This window comes from Odontomachus brunneus, unplaced genomic scaffold (assembly GCF_010583005.1).
Source record: "Odontomachus brunneus isolate Ranch 3 - 2012 unplaced genomic scaffold, Obru_v1 Obru_scaffold_041, whole genome shotgun sequence".
Lineage (NCBI taxonomy): Eukaryota > Metazoa > Arthropoda > Insecta > Hymenoptera > Formicidae > Odontomachus > Odontomachus brunneus.
In genome coordinates this window covers 1,982,411-2,003,649 of record NW_022639491.1, presented here as the reverse complement: position 1 = coordinate 2,003,649, position 21,239 = coordinate 1,982,411, and the positions used below count along the sequence as shown (strand labels likewise).

General features: G+C 42.6%; 4 protein-coding genes across 17 annotated transcripts; 2 read left to right on the top strand and 2 right to left on the bottom strand.

Annotated features, from left to right (window-relative positions):
* The first annotated feature begins 805 nt into the window (after positions 1-805).
* LOC116844364 (AP-3 complex subunit beta-2) lies at positions 806-5,217 on the top strand. Of its 2 annotated transcripts, none has more exons than XM_032815785.1 (10): positions 806-970; positions 1,224-1,299; positions 1,370-1,951; positions 2,048-2,344; positions 2,473-2,740; positions 2,839-3,552; positions 3,626-3,913; positions 3,987-4,258; positions 4,346-4,710; positions 4,845-5,217. In XM_032815785.1, exons 1-10 carry the CDS (start codon positions 837-839, stop codon positions 4,993-4,995), a joined length of 3,147 nt encoding a protein of 1,048 aa, XP_032671676.1. In that variant the 5' UTR covers positions 806-836; the 3' UTR covers positions 4,996-5,217. The 2 variants fall into 2 exon arrangements, with proteins under 2 accessions (XP_032671676.1, XP_032671674.1); XM_032815783.1 differs by having other exon boundaries at positions 2,030-2,344.
* Positions 1,564-6,825, bottom strand: LOC116844367 (soluble lamin-associated protein of 75 kDa-like). 2 transcript variants are annotated; one of them, XM_032815800.1, is made up of 4 exons: positions 6,376-6,825; positions 5,754-6,115; positions 5,489-5,665; positions 1,564-1,709 (listed from the first exon to the last, which is right to left on the bottom strand). In XM_032815800.1, the coding sequence occupies exons 1-4, from the start codon at positions 6,531-6,533 to the stop codon at positions 1,678-1,680; spliced, it is 729 nt and encodes a 242-aa protein (XP_032671691.1). In that variant the 5' UTR covers positions 6,534-6,825; the 3' UTR covers positions 1,564-1,677. The 2 variants fall into 2 exon arrangements, with proteins under 2 accessions (XP_032671691.1, XP_032671690.1); XM_032815799.1 differs by lacking the exon at positions 1,564-1,709 and adding an exon at positions 4,993-5,416 and having other exon boundaries at positions 6,376-6,821.
* LOC116844365 (two pore calcium channel protein 1-like) lies at positions 5,823-15,059 on the top strand. 7 transcript variants are annotated; one of them, XM_032815789.1, is made up of 12 exons: positions 5,823-5,968; positions 6,218-6,400; positions 10,017-10,234; positions 10,565-10,729; positions 10,819-10,944; positions 11,423-11,730; positions 11,808-12,088; positions 12,294-12,512; positions 12,595-12,714; positions 12,793-13,132; positions 13,260-13,561; positions 13,637-15,059. In XM_032815789.1, exons 2-12 carry the CDS (start codon positions 6,391-6,393, stop codon positions 13,984-13,986), a joined length of 2,439 nt encoding a protein of 812 aa, XP_032671680.1. In that variant the 5' UTR covers positions 5,823-5,968; positions 6,218-6,390; the 3' UTR covers positions 13,987-15,059. The 7 variants fall into 7 exon arrangements, with proteins under 7 accessions (XP_032671680.1, XP_032671679.1, XP_032671678.1 ...); XM_032815788.1 differs by lacking the exons at positions 5,823-5,968; positions 6,218-6,400 and adding an exon at positions 8,058-8,313; XM_032815787.1 differs by lacking the exons at positions 5,823-5,968; positions 6,218-6,400 and adding an exon at positions 8,624-9,542 and having other exon boundaries at positions 10,050-10,234.
* On the bottom strand, positions 12,738-21,018 carry LOC116844366 (probable dolichyl pyrophosphate Man9GlcNAc2 alpha-1,3-glucosyltransferase). Of its 6 annotated transcripts, XR_004378071.1 has the most exons (5): positions 20,707-20,946; positions 18,036-18,130; positions 15,911-17,053; positions 15,061-15,375; positions 12,738-13,126 (listed from the first exon to the last, which is right to left on the bottom strand). XR_004378071.1 is itself a non-coding variant. In XM_032815796.1 (4 exons), exons 3-4 carry the CDS (start codon positions 16,805-16,807, stop codon positions 15,115-15,117), a joined length of 1,158 nt encoding a protein of 385 aa, XP_032671687.1. In that variant the 5' UTR covers positions 16,808-17,072; positions 18,036-18,130; positions 20,707-20,946; the 3' UTR covers positions 12,738-15,114. The 6 variants fall into 6 exon arrangements, 5 of the variants coding, with proteins under 5 accessions (XP_032671687.1, XP_032671686.1, XP_032671689.1 ...); XM_032815796.1 differs by having other exon boundaries at positions 12,738-15,375; positions 15,911-17,072; XM_032815795.1 differs by having other exon boundaries at positions 12,738-15,375.
* Positions 21,019-21,239: the final 221 nt, after the last annotated feature.

The following is a 21,239-nucleotide window of genomic DNA, read 5'->3' as shown; positions in this document are numbered from 1 at the left end:
AGAGAGAGAGAGAGAGAGAGAGAGAGAGAGAGAGAGAGAGAGAGAGAGAGAGAGAGAGCGTCGAGTGGGAGAGAAATATTCTTGTTCCCTGAGCTTTTGCTTCCAACGTGCTCTATCGTCGTCGTTTAGAGACGATTGTAGTGCCATCTAATGTTATAAACGAATTCGTCGATTGGAGAAATTGGTAAAGTAGGTCTCCGCCTTAAACACTTGAGACTATGGCCCATATTCTGAATCCTCTTTTATCTATAAAAGTGCCTCTAAAAGAGGTTTAGGAGCCACCTGATTGGCTGAGAAGTTATATTTAAGGCACTTTTATCGATAAAAAAGGATTCAGAATATGAGCCTATATTTTTATATATTTATTACTTTTATATATGTATTAAGAGTATAAAATAAAATCAAAATAAGAATAATGAATAATGGAGTGCACAAAATCGTAATTACAAAAGAAACTCTAATAATAAAGCTGTACTTTTATGTCAAACGCGTAATTGGTGGGTTTATTCGTACGTATGAACCTATATTAATCCATATGAATAAACCTTAAAGTTTTACCACGGGTACGTTCAGATTCCCTACCCGGGTGCACTCTACTACTAGAAACACTATAGTATATGTTACATATACTATAGCACTTCTAGTATTAGAGTGCACCCGGGTAGGGAATCTGAACGTACCCCACGATGGAGGTATATCTAACGGCATGGCCGCTTTCTGAGAACAGCTGTCAAAAGTTTGGGTATCGAGTGTCTTGGCGCAGGGATAACAATTAGGATATTCGAATATTTTCATAAAAAGACGATCGACTATTTCGCGGAACATCGAGGAGAAGAATGTTGACAGCGGCTGCGAATACACTGTCGAATAACGGCGGCTCTTACAGCAATGAGAGACCGTCGAGCGCTGGTGACGCGGATCTCGCTACGGATCCTGCTTCCGGCGGATTTTTTCACTCTGATTATAAGAAGTAATTAATCGAACTTTGTCATCTGCGATGACATCAAAGACAACTCATAAAAAGTCACGAAATTATTATCAAAATTTGAAACAAATTTTGAACACACTGAACATTTTTCTCTTTGTCTCTTTCTCTACTATGAACATTGAGAGATAATGGGATTCTTGATTTTAATTTATATCATTTGTGAATATAGTTTAAAATTTATATAACACTGTTCTTTAGAGTGGATAATCTATTAAAAATATCTTATACATTTCAGACATGAGGACTTGAAAGAGATGTTAGACAGTAATAAAGATGGACTCAAGTTGGAAGCTATGAAACGTATAATTGGGGTAATTGAATATCTCCAATTTAATTGATGTTTAAAGAATAATGTCAGTGGTAACTCATTTCTTATTTCAGATGGTGGCCAAAGGAAGGGATGCATCAGAGCTGTTTCCAGCTGTTGTAAAAAATGTAGTGTCCAAAAACATCGAAGTGAAGAAGCTGGTATATGTTTATCTAGTTCGTTATGCAGAGGGTCAGCAAGATCTTGCTCTTCTTTCCATATCGACTTTTCAAAGAGCCCTGAAGGATCCTAATCAATTAATAAGAGCAAGTGCTCTCAGAGTACTGTCCAGCATACGAGTTCCTATGATAGTACCCATTGTAATGCTCGCTATTAAGGATTCAGCCAGCGATATGTCTCCATATGTCCGAAAAACTGCTGCTCACGCAATCCCCAAGTTATACTCGTTGGAACCTGAACAAAAGGAGGAGTTGATAAGCGTGCTGGAGAAACTGCTATCTGACAAAACCACCCTTGTAGTAGGTTCAGCTGTAATGGCCTTTGAAGAAGTTTGCCCAGAGAGGATAGATCTCATTCACAAGAATTACAGAAAGTTGTGTAATTTATTGGTGGACGTTGACGAGTGGGGTCAAGTGGTTATCGTTAACATGCTCACCCGATATGCCAGAACACAATTCGTCAATCCGAATACAGATGTAAGTCGTTTGCAAGAACCGTTCCCAGTAGAAATGATAAAAACACGCTCCTAATTAATAGAGGTAATGATTGAGAAGAAAGGGATGATTTTTCAGAATCTAGACGAGGACGAAAACCGGCCGTTCTACGACTCTGACTCCGATTCCTCCAACACCAAGAAACCAAAGTTCACGTTAGATCCCGATCATCGTTTACTATTGAGGAATACTAAACCTTTGCTGCAAAGTCGTAATGCGTCTGTGGTAATGGCGGTCTCTCAATTGTATCATCATGCAGCACCCAGAAGCGAAGTGATGACTGCTGCAAAAGCACTCATCAGATTGCTGAGAGGGCACAGGGAAGTGCAAAGCGTTGTGTTGCACTGTATCGCCAGCATTTCAATTACGAGAAAGGTAATGTAAGTATGGCGCTAAAACGCAATACAAATGCTACGATATTTGCCTGATATCGTAATGTAATTGATTTTACATTACGAATATCATATCTCTGATCCGCTTAAATTTTTCCATACGTTTAATAGGGGATGTTCGAGCCCTTTCTGAAATCGTTCTTCGTACGTACTTCGGATCCAACTCATATAAAACTCCTAAAACTCGACATACTGACAAATCTAGCGACTGAGACTAGTATCAGCGTGATACTTCGGGAATTTCAGACGTATATCTCGAGCAGCGACAAGGAATTTGTAGGTGCCAGCATACAGGCTATCGGCAGATGCGCGAGTAACATTAAGGAAGTAACCGATACGTGCCTCAATGGATTGGTTTCATTATTAAGCAATAGAGATGGTAAGTTTCTGTTAACTTGTAGATTGTTATTATAAACTTATAGACCCATATTTATCACATATATCTACTGAATAATACGCTCTTGTATTCCTATATAGAAGCAATTGTGGCAGAGAGTGTCGTGGTGATAAAGAAACTTTTGCAAACACAGCCGAATGAGCACAAGGACATAATCGCGCACATGGCAAAATTAATGGATTTCATCACTGTGCCGCAGGCTAGAGCTTCCATTCTGTGGCTCTTGGGCGAGTACTCCGACAGAGTTCCCAAAATAGCGCCGGACGTGTTGCGAAAAATGGCGAAAAGTTTCGTGAACGAACAGGACATAGTGAAACTGCAGACCTTGAATCTGGCAGTGAAACTGTGCCTGAATAATCCCACACAGACAAAGCCATTTTGCCAGTATGTCTTCCAACTCGCCAAGTACGATCAGAACTACGATATCAGGGATCGCGCGCGTTTCTTGCGACATTTTATCTTCGACGACGAGACCAGTACGAAGAAGCTGCCGCAGTTCGCGAAGAGGATCTTTCTTACTCCGAAACCGGCGCCGACTTTAACGTCCAGGTTTAAAGACTCGGAGTACCAATTGGGCACTCTGTCCCATTACCTGGACATGCCGTGCGCGGGCTATCGGCCACTACCGCCTTTCCCAGAGGTCACGCAAGATCCGTCCGTACGGGACGTCGCGCCAACGATCGTGCAAGAACACAGCAGAGAAGAGAAATACGGTAGAAAGGAAAAGAAGGAAAAGAAGAGCAAAGAGAAGGAAAAACCATTCTACAGTGATGAAGAAAGCACGCCCGCTGAAGGTAAATATCTTATAATGATTAGCATTATCAAAACCGTGTCCTTAAATTTTTCAATTCCGTGTTTCTATTTTAGAGTCGGAGAATCAATCGTCCGATTCCTCGTCTAGCGAGTCGTCGGACGAGGACAGCGATTCTTCGGAGTACTCGAGCGAATCGGACAAGTCTGAGATGGGCAGCGGGAAAAAAAACGAAACGAAATCCGACGACTCTGAAAGTGAATCGTCAAGTAGCGAGGAATCGAATTCTGAAGAGGAAAGCGATACTCAAGAGAGCGAAGAGGAGAAGCCAAAGGTCATTAAAAATGAGGAAATAAGGGAGAAGCCGAAAAGCAACTTTGACTTGCTATTGGACTTGGATGATGGTTAGTTTAGCAGTTAGTTGAAGGAAAAGAAAAAAAAGTTCTCTTTAAAGCATATGTCTTTCTCAATATCCAGTCGTTCCAATGACTCCTGTGATGACGCCTAGCTTGGGTGGCTTCCTCACTCCGATTAATCCAACAGTCACGGACAACGTACGCGAGGTGTCGACGTCCTACGTTCCATTGAAGAAGACCACTCTGTTAAACAGTATCACTGGCCACGGTTTGAAGATCGAGTATAGATTCACGAGATCGCAACATTTAGTTAGCTCGAGTCTGGTTAGCATCGAATTGACGTTTCTGAATGAAAATAATAACGTCATCAAAGAAATCCAAGTGGGAAACAAGGTATACAAACGATTCCATAAATTTCATTTGTAACACGTAATATTTCTGAAACAACGAAATAATATTCTGCGTTCTCCACTTTTCTAGAATCTGCAAAAGGGAATGTTTATTCACGATTTCACGCAAATACCATTGCTGGACGCAAACGCCACACTATCTTCTACATTAGGTGTCAACTTCAACGATTCCACTCAACCGGCGAACTTCAATATCGATTTCGTGATCAATGAAGAGAAATACTCATGTCCAGTCAGTATTAAAGCGCCGATCGGGGAGATAATAAGATCCGTGATGTTACCCGAGGGTATGTTTAACACGGAGAAAGGCAAATTGAAGGGCATGAACGAGCACATAGCGAAAATACCGTATTCCGGGAACAAGAACGCTCTTCCCCAAAAGATCTTTGAGGCTGCGAATGTCGCGAGGATAACCGACGAGGATGAGGTCATCCGGTAAGCACACGTATATCTAATCGTAAATCTCCGAAGTACATATACCATTAATGTAATGTAATCTGATTTTATCCAAACAAGTTGAGAAAAAGTTGTGTTCTCTCAAGAAGCTAAGTTACCGTGAATATTCGCAGATTCGTCGCTCATACTTTAGCATCGAAATCGTTGGTGCTAGTGACAATAAGATTCATCGAAGCCGAGCAGCAATTGGAGGTCTGCGTAAACTGTGAAAAAATGGTGATAGGATCGATCCTGTTGAACGAACTCAAAAGTCACTTGAAATGAAGCGTGCTACTTGTGGAATTAGTATTGTGTCGCTTACAACATGAGAAAAAGTTCGAATATTTCGCTCTTCATTACGCGAAGGTAAATCCGCAAACACGTCGCATTTAACATTTCTACACTCATAATATAATCGGGGAGAAAAAATATATATCCCCCCTCCGTATGTATGCATACGGGCACATGTGTACGTATATAAATAAATTAACTATATACAATTAAAAATATATGTAAATATCCTGTTATTCAATCTTTCTCTTTTTCTGTCTCTCGTGATTGTAATACTAAACACTTTTCTGTCATAAAACTGCGTTCTTCACACGGCACCATATCAGTTGCTGCGACCCGACGATATCTACGCAGTCCGATACTTCCCAGAAACGCAAACGATACTCCCTCCGACTCGTCAAGAATCTCTTTAGGACTGCGCAGAGGATCCGCATGTATTATTATTATTATTACATGCAAGAGATAACCATTGAAACCGAATACCTACTTCTTAACATGCTGTTAGATATCGGCTTGGAGAAGCCGATGTCCTCGTTCGGGAAACGCGCGATCACATCGTGCAAGATCTCCGTGCCGAAACCTCGGTTCCTATATTCCGATCGCACATATACAGTGTCCACCACGGGTATCCCATACCTCTCTCTCATCGAGGGTACTTCCATACCTGAGGAAATTGGTATTATTGTCAAAATATTAAAAATATTTTAGTGTTTTAGATTCTCCCAGACTGCACACGAAACGTTTGCGATCACCTGCAAATTTGACAGTATAAAATCCAACCGCCCTGCCTCCTTGCCACCTGAGCGACACAACATCCAGCTTGTCCGCTAGAGCGTATAGCGACTCGAATCTGTCCGGTTGAGGCGCGTCCACATTCGGGTAAACGATCTGACTGAGTACATAGTAGAGCACCTTATCGCGATCCGTCTTGACTTCTCGCCATCCATTCTCTGCTTGATCGTCATAGGTATCGTTAACGTCGATTGCTTCATCGTTCAATGTTACGTTTATGAAGTGACCACCGTCGATGCAATCTATGCGGCGTACATCGCCTTGTATGTCCAAAGGTTGCAGGTCAACCCGGGTCACCGTAATCCGGACGTGTTGTGCGCACCTATGCAAATTAATCGTGACAATGAATGCGCGCCGCACTGAAGCCTAAGGTAGGAAAAATGTGGAGAAGCGCGAGTAACGGTTTGTGATTTGTGTTTTGCAGACGTATATCAGAGGTAAAACAGACACGGCGCAGTGCAAGATGTTACATAATCGCACGACCTCGACTCGTTTCGGCGATTAATAGCGCGCTACTAGAAAAAAACAGGAAACACACAACCCCGGCGAATTCGTGCTGTAGGAAGCGAGCTGAATCATCACCTTGAGCATAGCATCATGTACAGTGGTAAACGAGACGATAATACGGACAACCGTGTCACGATAAGCGAGAAATATTCTAGATATCGTTCGGCCAAAAAAAACGAAACTTGTTGACTGATAAGTGATGTGCTACATTTTATCGGTGACGTCTGACGCATCGTGGTCGTGATAAACTTCAACTTCCGTGAATCTCTAGATTACGCAAGGACCTAAAGGAACTTGGGGATTCTATTTAACCGTCTGTTAAACGCGTTTTCTTGTAAACAAAAATACATTTGGTGTAATTTCTCATATCTGTTGCTTTAAACGCGTTTCTTTCAAAAGATGAGCATTGATAATCGCAGCGCTCCCAATTTTGGTTCTGTTCGCGCGAGAGGTACGATTTTGAAAAGACTGCGATTAGTTGAAAATCTCAAAGCTCTCTTAGATTTCGGTGTGATCACTTTTGTATAACATATTAGGTGTACAACTTTGCTTCCGCCGTTTTCCTATAGATTGCTTTAGCGGTAAGTGATGGTCGAAATAAATAGATCATAGACGTCATACAATAAACTTGGGCATCTGTCAACATAACCCCATAGAAACATTAGTCGATTTATGTCTGCAACATAAAGTTATTCTTTATTGAAAATGTCAATTTACGAGCCAAATTTTCGTCATTTGCGGGAGGTTTTAATTTTCTGCTTCAATATGAAGAAATCTGCGGCTGAGGCTCATCGAATGCTCTCAAATACTTATGGTGAGGCCGCTATTAGTGAAAGAACGTGTCGTGAGTGGTTTCAACGCTTCAAGAACGGTGATTTTGACGTCGAAGACCAGCATAGCGGTGGAAGAGAGAAGGTTTTCGAAGATGCAGAATTGGAGGCATTACTTGATCAAGACTCGTGTCAAAATCAAGAAGAATTGGCACGATCATTGGGAATGACTCAACAAGCCATTTTAAAACGCCTCAAAGCTATGGGAATGATTCAGAAGCAAGGAAATTGGGTGCCGTACGAATTGAAGCCGAGAAATGTTGAACGGCGTTTGTTTGCTTGTGAACAGCTCTGCTTGAAAGGCAAAGACGGAAGGAATTTCTGCATCGCATTGTGACTGGGAACGAAAAATGGGTTCATTACGATAACCCCAAGCGCAGAAAATCATAGGGAGTTCCCGGCCATGCTTCCACGTCGGCGGTCAAACCGAATATTCACGGTTCCAAGGTCATGCTCTGTATTTGTGGGACCAGCTCAGTGTAGTGTATTATGAGCTGTTAAAACCGACTGAAACAATCACAGGCGATCGGTATCGAACGCAATTGATACGTTTGAGCCGAGCATTGAAAGACAAACGACCGCAATACAATGAGAGACACGATAAAGTGATTTTACAGCATGACAATGCTCGACCCCATGTTGCAAAAGTGGTCGAGACATACTTGGAAACGTTGAAATGGGAAGTCCTACCCTACCCGCCGTATTCTTCAGACGTTGCTCCCTCTGACTATCATTTGTTTCGATCAATGGCACACGGCCTGGCTGACCAGCACTTCCGGTCTTATGAAGAAGTAAAAAATTGAATCGATTCGTGGTTCGCCTCAAAAGATGACCAGTTTTTTCGACGCGGGATTCGTACGCTGCCCGAAAGATGGGAGAAAGTAGTGGCCAGCGATGGACAATACTTTGAATCATAAATGTATAACCAGTTTTTTACAATAAAGCCTCGAATTTCGGAAAAAAATGGCGGAAGCAAAGTTGTACACTTAATATTTGAAAGCTTAGAGTGATTCGAGTGTTCAACGGTGAACACAGAATGATATCAAATTGCAAACAAATGGTGTTAAGTGGTACCATACCATTCCTCGATAAGGCGTACCATTTCTAATTACCCACGACGTCTGCACCCGGTGCGGATGCTGATAAGCAGCAGTTGAGTGCATGATTGTGCGTAATCGTACACGTAAGTTTCCGCGCGGAATGCAACGATTCTTGTATCTTTCGTCGCGTTAGGAAAGTTCGCACTTTTGTAATTTTCATTGCACCGCGAGGAACAGTGAACTCTGCTTACCACGTGCTTCTCGTCGAGGGAAAAAGAGAGATTAACGGCTATTATTAAGTTCTTGTGACGTGACTACTCGTGATTAAAATGTTCTAATTACCTGGGAAGGCTTCCTCTTTTTTGTTAAAATTGTTAACGAGTGTTCGAGCTTTCGTCCATATGCCAATATTTTGATACGTGTAACAGCTTCAAATGTATGACAAGTTATTGACAACTTTATGCTTTTAATATTTCGGGAGATTGCCCCTGTACTCAGTTTTCAAAATTGTCACTTTTCGGAACGTTGTTTTACTTTTAGAATTTTGGTTCTTTTTATGCATATGTCCATCCCTTGCCTACCTCGTGCGCGCGCGCGCGCGTGCTTTGCGTTTCCTACTTAATTAGATATCCATTAGATCTTAATTAGAGTCCCATTATAACAAGATAATATATTCTTTATCGTATAGAATTATCACGATAATAATTTCCCAGAAACTCGTGTTTCATATGTTGATGTCGATGCGCGCGTCAGATAATGAGTCAGTGCCGTGACAGCGACGGGTTCCCTCAGTGGCGCGATCTTCAAGTTGACGCATGTGTGTTGATGAGCGCGCGCTCTGTTCAATTGCTGAGAGTGCAGGAAGGTGCACGGGTAGTGCAATGGAAACAGCTGTGTCCCGTTATTCGTCATCGTATGATACATATTATCGCGACCCCCGTGTCCGGTGAAGCGTCGCGTCGTTGCACTTTGACATGTCACACGCGCATCAGTGCGAATGTCAAACGCATATCGTGTGCCCGCACACGCGTATATACGCCCCCGCACGCGTCACGTCGTCCAGTCGGCCGTCGTCAGGCCGGAGTCGCGTCTCGGCGCATTGAGAGAGAGAGAGAGAGAGCGTCCGATGGGGCCGCTCACTTGCTGAGGACGTAGTGATAGTCCGTCAGAGAATCGACTCGTAACTTTGGACTGTCACGCGTCGGGTGTGTGTACGTGTGTGCTGCTGGAATAATTTAGTGTGACGCGCATCACGTCGCTGCCACGCGCTCTCCAATGTCCTCGTCGCGGTCCGGCGAACACGATTATCAGCGGTTCGACAATGACACGAGCCAGCCGCTCGAACAGGAGATCTCAAACGGCTCGAACCGACGTGAGTCGTCTTGCCTTTGTAGTCATCATTATCCTGCATTCACCTACTAACGCTCATCTTGATTCGCCTGGAGCGTCTGATAACGTGAGATTACGAAACACGGCCTTTCGCGATTGAAGCGACGCATTCTTTAATGAGAGAAATATAATTGCAACAGACGCGCTTTTCTTAGACGGATGTAGTGCAAGTATCGGCAGGATGTTTCGTTTTTAAGTGATGAGCCTTGATAGTCCGCGGCTAGTTGTCACTCATGGCGTCTTGTTGACGAGTTGTGCGCGTTTCGCGGGATAGTTGTTCGGTCGCTAAACCTTCGGGAAAAAATTAAGAATTGTATTTGGAGCATTTAGTAAGATTGTTGATTTTGTAGAAATATTGATTTATGTATTTCCAATGTATTCTGAAATGTATGACTTCCTATAAAAGTATGTCAACCCACTGATATTTGAGAGGACAAAGTTGCGTGTTTTTTTGCAGAATACGGTTCTATGTTGTCCTCACCTTCCACAGAGAGCCATGTCAGGTCGTCGTTTGACACTGCTAACAATACCAATGAGCTGAATAGTAAATATGAAGCCACAGATACAGGAACGGGAAGTATGACTGAGAATATAATGTTTACTGCACGTGACACATCTCCGGATGTGGACATGCACTGGGAAATGAATTACCATGAAGCTGCAATATTCTTAGAGGTAATTTACATATTGATCAGACATATCAGCAATTGATAACACTTGGTTATTATAGTGTGCATATGTATAAAAGATTGCGCTTAATTCATTGCATTAATTATTTTCTCAAGGATGGTTATTACATTTTTTACTGCTATATACACAATATATCTTATGTAATGTACAGAGAAGCTTAATGTTTTTTTATATATTATACAAGAAAGCATCAAACTGTTGAACAGTATCATGTTATGTGAGAGCTTATGATGAGTGTATAATAAAAACACATTGAATTGTAATACTCTCTAATTGTAATACTAATTCTAATAGAGCACTTGCAAATCCTTTTAGGAAGGCAGGAACAATGAGAAATTCGATTCTCATCCAAGACATCCTGAGGATTTGCCAGCGTATCTCTTAGTTCACAACAGGTGGTACAATGGATTGGATTTACTGGTTTCATTGATCCTCCTATCTCTGGCATTCGTCGAGGCGCCTGCTTTACCATTATTCAGAGTACGCGCCGTTTATTTGTAATGTAAAATGTTGTACATTATACAATTTTGTTTATTACGACGTCGTCGTTTACACATGTTGTTTCTTAGGTGCCGGTGTGGATGCACGGTTCGATAGAATTGCTCGCCTTAATTACTATCGGTGTGCAACTGGCTTTAAAACTGAGATGGACTGGCTGGACCACATTGTTAAAGCACAAACGTACGACGCTCAAGGTAAGAAAAATCTTAAGCGCTACTACGCTGTTAAGAAAGTGGAACACAATGAGCTCGGCTAGAGATATTCATTATTGAACGAAAACAGAATATGCATAATCAGATCCGAATTGTTGCTCGTACCAACAGTTGTCACCGATAATTATTCACGCTTATTACACAACGATACAAGAGTATCAGACAGTAATCACGCATTCATTACCGATCAACGACCGCATCATCGAAATGAGTAATTGGTACTGCAATGAATATGCAATGACTTATTAGCTTACTTATATAATGAACTATTGAGTTACGAATACAATGTCAGACGCATTGCAACGTGAAAACTCGTACATTCACTTCGAACGAATGGGAAATAATATCCGACACGCGAAAAAGGAAAAATCGACATGAACTCGACACTGATCGGATTTCATTGATTTTCCTAACATGTGGAATGAATACGTTCCATATAGCCATAGTATCTCTGTTTCAGTGTGTCACATTAGCTATCATGTTTCTTGAAGCCATGACTGTCTTGGTGCGGCAATCCTCGCACTTCCGCGTGACGCGCGCGCTAAGACCCATTTTTCTGATAGACACTAAATACTGCGGAGGTGTGAGGAGATTCGTGAGGCAGATACTTCTCACGCTACCGCCCATTTTGGACATGCTAGGGCTCCTATTCTTCTTGATCACCGTGTACACAGTATTGGGCTATTACATGTTCAGTGAAATGAACAGGAATTTTTTTACGTTACAAGATAGTTTCGTGAGTCTGTTTGTTCTTCTCACCACCGCCAAGTGAGTATAGTCCTGATAGGTGAAGACAATTTTGATCGACAATATGTTTTCCACTGACGTCTCTCTTAACTCTGTAGCTTCCCAGATGTGATGATGCCGTCGTATTCACGGAACAAGTGGTATGCGATATACTTCGTGTCTTACTTATGCACCATGCTGTACGTGATGATGAACTTGATGTTGGCCGTGGTGAACGAGACGTTCACGTTTCGCGAACGCGATAAGTTCAAGAAGTTGTTCTTACATAAGAGGAAAGCATGCCAGCACGCTTTCAAGCTTCTGGTCTCCCGACAAAATCCCGACAAGATGCGATTTCGTCAGTTCGAAGGTCTGATGCGGTACTATGCGCCGAACAAATGTGTGTATACAGGATTATCGCTATCCCTTTTCGGGTAGAATACAATAGCTCGCGCCTCGCCGAACGCGCGTTATAACAATACCCGTGCGGTACACTTAGAAAGTGAAAGCAGATTCGACATTACGCGAACGGTACACGTTATGTAATTGTATTTACAATGGTATAACAATCGAATATCTGCAACGACTGTGTATGCATTTTATAGCCACGAGAGACATTGTATTAATGTTTTGTCACATGAACGTGTCGGGCAGTGGCGCCTTGAATTGTGAGGAATTCCTGTCGATTTATGACACCACGACACTGCACTGGGAACTGCAATACTCCAACATACCGTGGTACCGCACCACGTGGTGGCCTCTGCAAGTATTATGCACAGGCGCTCATACCGTTATCAAGTGGCCGTACTTCGAAACGCTAGTATGTGAGTATATACGTGACGCACGTGGATTTATTGTACGCCCGACGCACACTCTGTATCTCATCGCTCGTGATCTCTCTCGCAGATGTGATCATTATCGCCAACTGCATCGCTATGATAGCGAGAATAATAGAGCCGAGCGATAGTCTCGTGGAGTCGGCTCACGGATTCGCCGCTTGTTGGGATACTTTGGTATTCGGGGGAAGTGAGTAAACATGCCGAAAAGAGTTATCTTCCACAATATCTTCCAAATTATTAAGCATACCAATGTATACATTTACAGTATTCATCGCTGAAGCAATGTCTAAGATATTGGCTCTTGGTGTGAAGCATTACTTGAGCTCCGGATGGAATCTCTTCGATTTGGGAACATCGGTGATGATGCTCGTTGCCGCGTGCGCTCTCAGTTTATTCCCGTCAGCCACGTTCCTGGTTTTGTTCCGACCTCTCAGAACGTTGAGGCTGTTCAAGATAAAGAAACGCTACCGAGATGTCTTCGGCACCCTCGTCATTCTATCTCCTCAGATGTGCTCGACGGCGATCGTCATGTTGGTGCTGTATTATTTCTTCGCGATCATCGGTATGGAAATGTTCGCGGGATACGATATGCGTAATTGCTGCAAGTAAGTTTCAAGTTTCATGTACGCGCGATATTTCGAAAGTAGGCCGACATTTTTTCAATTAAATAAACGACCTAATAATGGAATTTTCGTCGATGCTTCAAGGTATTCTCTTTCTTTTTCTCGACAGAAATACGACCGTTGAAGACTTCTACGAGTATTCAGCTAACGGCAGCACGGCATTAGGGTATTATTATCTCAATACATTCGACAATCTCATAGCCAGCGGCATGACGCTCTTCGAATTGACGGTCGTTAACAATTGGTTCATACTGATGAACGCGTACGCGTTTACCACGGGGATGTATACACGAATATACTTCATGATATTTTACTTGGTAACTATGATCGTGCTAACCATCGTGGTGTCCAGTTTCTTGGAAGCTTTCCGATTTAGGATACAATATAAGCAGTCGACTTCAAAGCATGATGGTAAGCACGTGACCTGGCTAGTGTTTGTGACTTGTCGCGACACGTGTGTGTGCACTCATTTGTAATTGTTTTCAGAGGAGAAAATGCTTCACGAGGAAGTGGAACTGAAATGGGAAGAGTTGCAGTGTATAATCGAGGATTTCCAGACTCTGGAAAATCTACGCAGTGCTTTGGTCGTCGGCGGAAGCACCATGTTCGTCGGTTCGCGGCCACGAACGCGAGAAGTATTGCAAAGGAAGATGTACACGCACGAAATAAACTGGTGGCTGACAGAGGCGGAACTAGAGGAGAGGCAACTCGTATCCGATGTGACACGCGGCAACGCGGAGGACGGCGGCGGCGGCGACGTTACCACCGACACCGATCGTCTAATGTTGAACGGCAATTTACGACATCAAGCAAGTAATAGTATATCTACTCGGTAAAAATAACGATACGTAACTCAGATCGTAATCTTATAATTTCCGCTTATAACATTATAACAAAATATGAATGCATTCGTGAAAATGCATTAAACAGTTTATTTAGACTTATTAATGACTTCAGTATATACATTATTATAGTTGAAGTTATTACAATAATGTATATATGAATTGAGAATTGACAGAACAAAAAACTGATGCACCATAGGTTAGGTGGCAGATCTCTTTCTCTTTTAGCGATAATACTGTAGAATATTTTTAAATAATTTACAGTGAACAATAGTGAACAACAATAGTGAATTGTCTTCGAGTTTTAACTGAGAGTTAATAGTAAAATTCCTTTACATATTTTATATCATAGCTAGCTAGTTCGCAATTATAGTAAAAAAATTTCATTTTTTACTTAGGAATATTAATCTCGCCGGCACGATATTACGCGTCGATTTCCAAATGTAATTGCAGCAGATATTACTATACATTAACATCACGTTAGCCTAACGCGGTGTACGCACATAGTTGGACACTGGTTACCACGATGGCTAATCGTAACAACGCGATGCTCGTGCGTCGCATCATCGTTTTTATATGATTTTTGGCGACAAATTCACGCAACTTTGTTTTGTAGATCGTGTATTTAAGAGCGGCTTCACTTTAGATATTCGACCAAAGCATATCAATAGGATCGGTTCAACGGAAGCATGCGTCCCCAAACGGCGTTTGAGATATCGCTTTCATTCAATTAGCCCGACTTACAAACAAGAAACCAGTCTTTTCGGTTTACCAGAGATTCGAAAGACGCGACGGGAAGTGGAACGACGAATTCTTATTTTCCTTCGAGCCGACTCCGCATATCACGCGCATTTCTATGCAGTCATGTGTGAAGTAGTAAAAGATAACGTTGTTGCGTATTTCACTAGCGAGAGATTATTTTATCGTCATCTTTCCATTTGCAATGTGATACTCTGTATTTATTTAACAAAAACGTATTTTATATTTTATCGCCGTTAATTTATGGAATGTAATTATGTAGTCATATATAATATTGTATAATTTATAGAATATATCGTTGTATAGTACCATCGGCTTTTTCCGTTTCTCCAATGTGTAAAGCGGATGATCTTAAGAATTGCATCACTTGTCAATCTTTACCCCGCTGCAGCCTATCTGAGCCTGCGTGACTTTGAAGCCATCCGCTATCAATTTTTGTGAGATATTCAAGATAGTTTCGTCTACGATGTCCGGCGGAATCAAGATATACGCGTGTCCACCCCCGCCAGCGCCTGTCAACTTCGCTGCCAGTCCGTATTTCCGTGCCTCGTCGCAGATCTTGTCCAGTGACGGGTGCGACACTCCCAGCATGGCGAGTATGTTTTGATTCATGTTGATGAGCAGCTGCAAGAGAGATATACGTCAAGAAATGTACATGATTTGAATCACGAAGAGAAATGGTAGTATAGAGGCGACGTACGTCTATATCTCGAAAAAAAAAAACGGTCGAATTTTGTACAATTTTCATTGAAAGTTTTATGTAAGAAAACTTGGGATTCGTCGGATTCTGAAAGAATAAGATTTAATCCATGATATACTAGAAACGTAAACAGTAAAAAAGTTGATCAACCACAGTCGATTACCCTTGGACCGTCAGGAAAATAATCGATTGTAGTTGATTAATTTGTTTACTACTTACGTTTTCATGTGGCTCTTATGTCTGTGCTCCGAAGATGTCCGACTCCTTGCGAGATTAACCTTTTGGGGACCATTTTATGTATGATGGTTGGGACACATGTGTCCGAGTGGTCCCCAAAGAGTTAACAAACACAAGTTCGCAAACTTGTGCATTTCTTTAGGCGAAAACCGAAGAAATGTGCACTGCCGGTTTTTTTTCCAAGATATAGATACGAGATTATACATCGCTATCGAAGCTTACCATTAATTCCTTATATTCTTCCAGGCGAGCAGATGTATTATGATCGCTGGGCAAATTGGAAAGCGCGCTGATCGCTAGAAAAGCCGCGCACGATATGCCTTCGATGGAGAACATGAGAGGATTGATGATCGTGGGATACTTGGACTTTAGCTCCGCTATCATCTGCACCAACGCCTTCGTGCTGCGTCCCACTTGCGTATCGACCAGCAGGATCTTCATGTTCGGCATTTTGGGCATTGTTTCCATCAAATGGCCTTTCTTGAATCTTACGACTGAACCGAACGTGCAGACGCTCGTATCGATGCCGGACGGATTGCCGTGCGTGATCCTCTCGCAGCGCAGAGCGTACTGCGAGATCTGCGTCAAGTCGAACGTGTCAAAATTCGCCCTGAAGACACCCTTTTGCAGCAGTGACCAATTATAGAAACACGCCGTGAGGCACACCGCGAACGACGCCGAGCTGCCGAGACCTGAACCGATCGACAACTGCGTGTCCAAGTGTACGCGGAAGGGTTTCAGGACGATTTGCTCCTCGTAAGAGACGAGGACGAGCGAATAAAAGAACACCTCCAGACTCAACGTCTGCTGAAATGTGGCGTGATTGATCGTCGTGGCGACGAACTGCCGTACCTTTTCGTACAGCAGATCGTGATCCCCGCTGCGGTAATCAAAACTAAAACTGAAGAAGAAATCCTTGATTTTCTGCAAAGGTATGCTCAGGCACAGATCGACTTTCGGCAGCGATATCTCCACCATCTTCTCAGACTCCGCAAGCTCGGCAAACTCCAGCACTACACGTTGGTCCAAGCTAGCTGCCACGGCAAGTTTTTCGTATACTACCGCGTGTTCGCCGAACAAGATTACCTTGCCCGGTGCCGACACTTTGAACATGTACATCTTCCTCACAGCTGATATGATTCCACTAAACGAATTCTCGCGACTTAGCGCAAGTCTATCAATTTAGCGATGCAGCGAAATAATCGACGTTACGCACGAGATATGCCAGATAATGCGCGACGAATCAGTCAAGTCTCTCAATCTCTCTACGTAACGTTCATTAGCACTCCTGGGACGTCTCTCGATATCTCTTTCCGCTGTTATGGTGCAGCTTGCGATAATCTCAATCGTCTTTGCCTGTTCTTTCTGGATCACACACACGAGGCTGAATTACATAATATTCGATTGTTTAGAAAACTATGATATATTTTCTCACTATTTTTAGTGAGAAAATATTGATACATGTACACGGAGAGAATATTAGTTTTATTTTTTTTTTAATATAAATCCTTTTTTAATTTTACTATATTTTTAATAATCCAGAAATGGACTATTAATAAGATCTGTCTTTCTGAGAAACATAGTAAATTTCGCTGCACAATAAGTGTTTTAATCATGGACGTAAGAATACATGGACGGAGCGAAAGGTGCGATTATAGACGAGGGGCTGTGAAGCCGAAGGGATAAGAGGATTATATCGTCGTGGTCATGTTGGCGTCGGAGTTTTGTATCTATTGTCTATGTACAAAAACAGTGACCATGGTATCTCAATTCTATTATAATACATACAATCATTCCCCTCACCCTTTGGACTTCGCCCCCGCGACAATTCGCTCCGTCTATGGTTTTAATAGTATAGTTCAGTTCCTAAACTATAAGTAGCATATATGAGATGAAGGGATAAGGAATTACTGTGGAATGTCGAACTATTCCTTGGTTACAACATCTTGTAAGTTTTATTATAACATTATCTCCGTGTACTCTTCAAATGTCTTGGAGCAAAGTAGTAGTATTTTCACTCGAGACATACATAATGAAACTATTGTTACTCAAAACTGAACGAGAGTGAATGTTTCACTGAAGATTAAAATGGATTCTGATTCCATATGAGTAAATGTTTCAATTGATTATGAATATGTCACTCTGACGATGGGATGCGTTAGGTTTACTCTCCAATTTCGAGTAAAATTATTTGCTCAATGATTCAGAGTGGAGAATTCACTCCAGAAGAGTGAGAAAAATGACTCGAATTCGAGTGACGTGGTTGTTATACTGCTTTTCGAAAGAAATTTAACTCCAAGAAATTTAGAAAGCACATTTGTAGACGTAACCTGAGAGAATATGTTACCTTCTATATTTATTTAGTGCTATCTTCTCCAAGTCGTCGTGTACCACATGTACAGAATACCTAGTGCCGCTATCGTCGGAATGATCTAGCGTTACCTGCAACGCAAACGATAATTGTACATACATGCGAGACGCACCGAAGAAACTGTCTAGGAAAACGCGACTTCTACGCGACTGAGAAATTTGCCGAGTGTTTGTAAGTATTGTACCATGTGTTACCTTGAATATAAATCAGACGAGCGAACGAGAGAGCGTGCGCGCGAGAGAGAGAAAAAAGGAGAGAGAGAGAGAGACGCTAAGTTTCGGGATAAAGTTCGAAGTCTGCGCGAATACATAATGTTTTTTGTTGTATTATATGCGGTATACGCATGTATACATAGTAACAGTAAAGTTGATTTTTTTACTATTGTTCCATCATATATATATAATATATTGTGCTATATTAGATTTGGTTTCCGGGTTTGAGCTGCGTGGATTCATCTTTATTTGATTCCGACATTTCGCAAACATTTCAGTCCGCTTCATCAGGGAGAAACGATCCGATGCCTCTCTGATGAAGCGGACTGAAATTTTCGCGAAACGTCGGAATCAAACAATGATAAATCCACGCGGCTCAAACCCGGAAACCAAATCTAATATGCATGGACAGTGCGAAAGCCTAAAAAAAAATCAAATATTGTGCTATTCATAACGCCACAAGAGAGTACCAGGTAACATGCATTGTTTCGTAATTCTTGCTTTATTTATAATGATTTTCAATTTTTATTTTTATTTATAATTTACACGATTTTTTCATATTTAATGGTTCGACGTTAATATGACTCAACTTTATTCATACTTCTTCACGCACTTCCCGCAGTTTCCCCTTGACGCGGAGAATTGGGCACGATTGAAATATATGAAGAAGAGGAGAAAATGACCGCACGAGTAAACCGATACCAAAAGTGGGAATAGATCGGGATACCTCTTGGGTGGTTTCACGTACCCGCTGGCGACAGAGAGTAGCAACGCACCCGAGAGGGACAGATAAAACGCGGCGCGAAGCCAAGATTTTTTATCGCAAGCCGCCGAGCACAAGAAAGACTCATTCTCTTTATTTCGCGCCACGAGTTTCCGCTTTGAATCTTCGCGTTTGTTTGGCCGGCCATTCGTTTCGTTATAATCGAACATGTCGGGCCACATCCAAGAAACAGCTACGAAATAAATAGTCATAGTAAGAGCGTAGACTAAGTATAGCCCGTCTTTGATGAACAATGGTAACATACTAAAGCTCGAGATAATCAAGAACCAAAAGCACGGCAGGGGGTCATTGTGAAAGTGCAGCGACACCGGCACCGCGGCAAGCAGGATCGACTTCTCGTGAACTTGGAATGAGAACAGGAAGAACGCTAGCGCGGAATTGATCAGGGCGAGTATAAACGTGTCCTTTCTGGGCGACCGGTACAAGTGCAGACAGCTCGGCGCGACGGCGCACGTCGTAGCCGCCAAGCAGATCTTGGCTAGCTGCGCGTTCGTAAAGGTCTCGCGTAACTTGTACACAACGTTGATCGCGCACCACACGTTTGCGACCTTGTCCTCGAATACACCCCGAGCGAACGGGAACAATCTGAGGAGCGCGCCGACAAAGGAATCCCTACTCCGAAGGAACGGCATCCAGATTACGTAGAATGTAGCCAGTACCGTAAGCGAGACGCCAACTAGTCCTACGAGTCTGTGACTATCCCGCGACTTGGCTCTGTAACTACCTAGTGTGTAAAAGAAAAACGGCAGAGCGTGGTACAGTTCCATTTGCTTGTAGTTCAACGCCGAGACAAACAAGATCGAGCCGAGCGCGAAAGAGTCGCGAGCTACGGCGGCCACTGCGGCAACAAAGAGACCCAGTGACACGCAGTTGTACTGAAAATGCCCGTGATCTATCGCGATCAATCCCGGATATATCAACGCGGTCGCGAGGATCAAGTACCTCGTCCGCGATCTGTCACGTACTTCTTCCTTCTTAACCTGGACATGATCGTAGCATAGATTCGTCACGAAATACGTGATTGCTGGTATATAGGTCAAGATGTCGGCGACCAAAACGGTGAGTCTCATGAAGTGTTTATGTGCCGTCGTCTCGATTCCCCTGGACTCGTGCAGTCTCACGAAGGAAGGATCGACGGCGTTCGCGATGTGACCTAACAGAAAACTGTGGTACGCGGTCAACGGCGGATAATCTAATCCCCAGTATTGCAGGTCATTATCGGTGGTATTGATGTACCACTGGCTTATGGGCAGATTCAACGTGATTTCTTGCCAGTGCCGCTGTGCCTCATAATCCCCGTACATTGGCGGCTTGGCCTCTCCGCTGTGAGGGTGGAAAGTAACGCAGCATCTCAACAGAATGGCGCAAAAGAGGATCAGGGCGATCTTGAGTTTTCCTTGCATGTTGCGTTCCCTATAGCACGGATCGGTCCTCGTTGGAGTATTTGTTTGTATTTTTTTTTCATTCTTTTATAGGTTATTTTTATGTACATTTATATATCGCTCCTCGAGGTCTATTCTCGAATCGAAACTAGTCGGCGATATTGTGCCAGGACGGTTTCGAGCGAAACTTTCAGGTTATCATACGGATGACGCTATACACGCGAGAACAAACGGCCGAGAAGACGGTAAAGGAGGTGCGTTTTACGTACCGCTTTCCAAGCTCTCAGTGTATCGGTCAATATGTCTTCGTTGTATCTCGCGGCATACGGCATGTTCATTCGTGATAACTGTTATGAGTTAGCGTACCAGCGGTTACACGCAGAAACCCGATGCCAACGGTTGATTAGAAACAAGTCTCCTTTTCACACATAGATAATCCATCGAGAAGTTCATTCGCGTTGCTTGCACTCTTGACACTTTTACACCTAAAGCGTGAAGCACATACTCTTGCATGAAGACATAATACACAACGCATAAGGAAATGAACCAATCAGAATCTTCATTTCTATTGCCACAATGAAAATGAAGGACTCTGATTGGTCAATTTTCTTATGCGTTTGCATTATGCCTTTATGAAAGAGTGCGTGCCCCCTGAGCCCATATTCTTGAAATTTTTGCGTATACGTAATTTTCATTGCGCAGCTATTTTATAATGTGATTAAACCTGCGCAGTAAAACTTACGTATACGCAACTATTTCAAGAATAAGGGCCCAAGTACCTATCATGAACTTCTTCGAAATC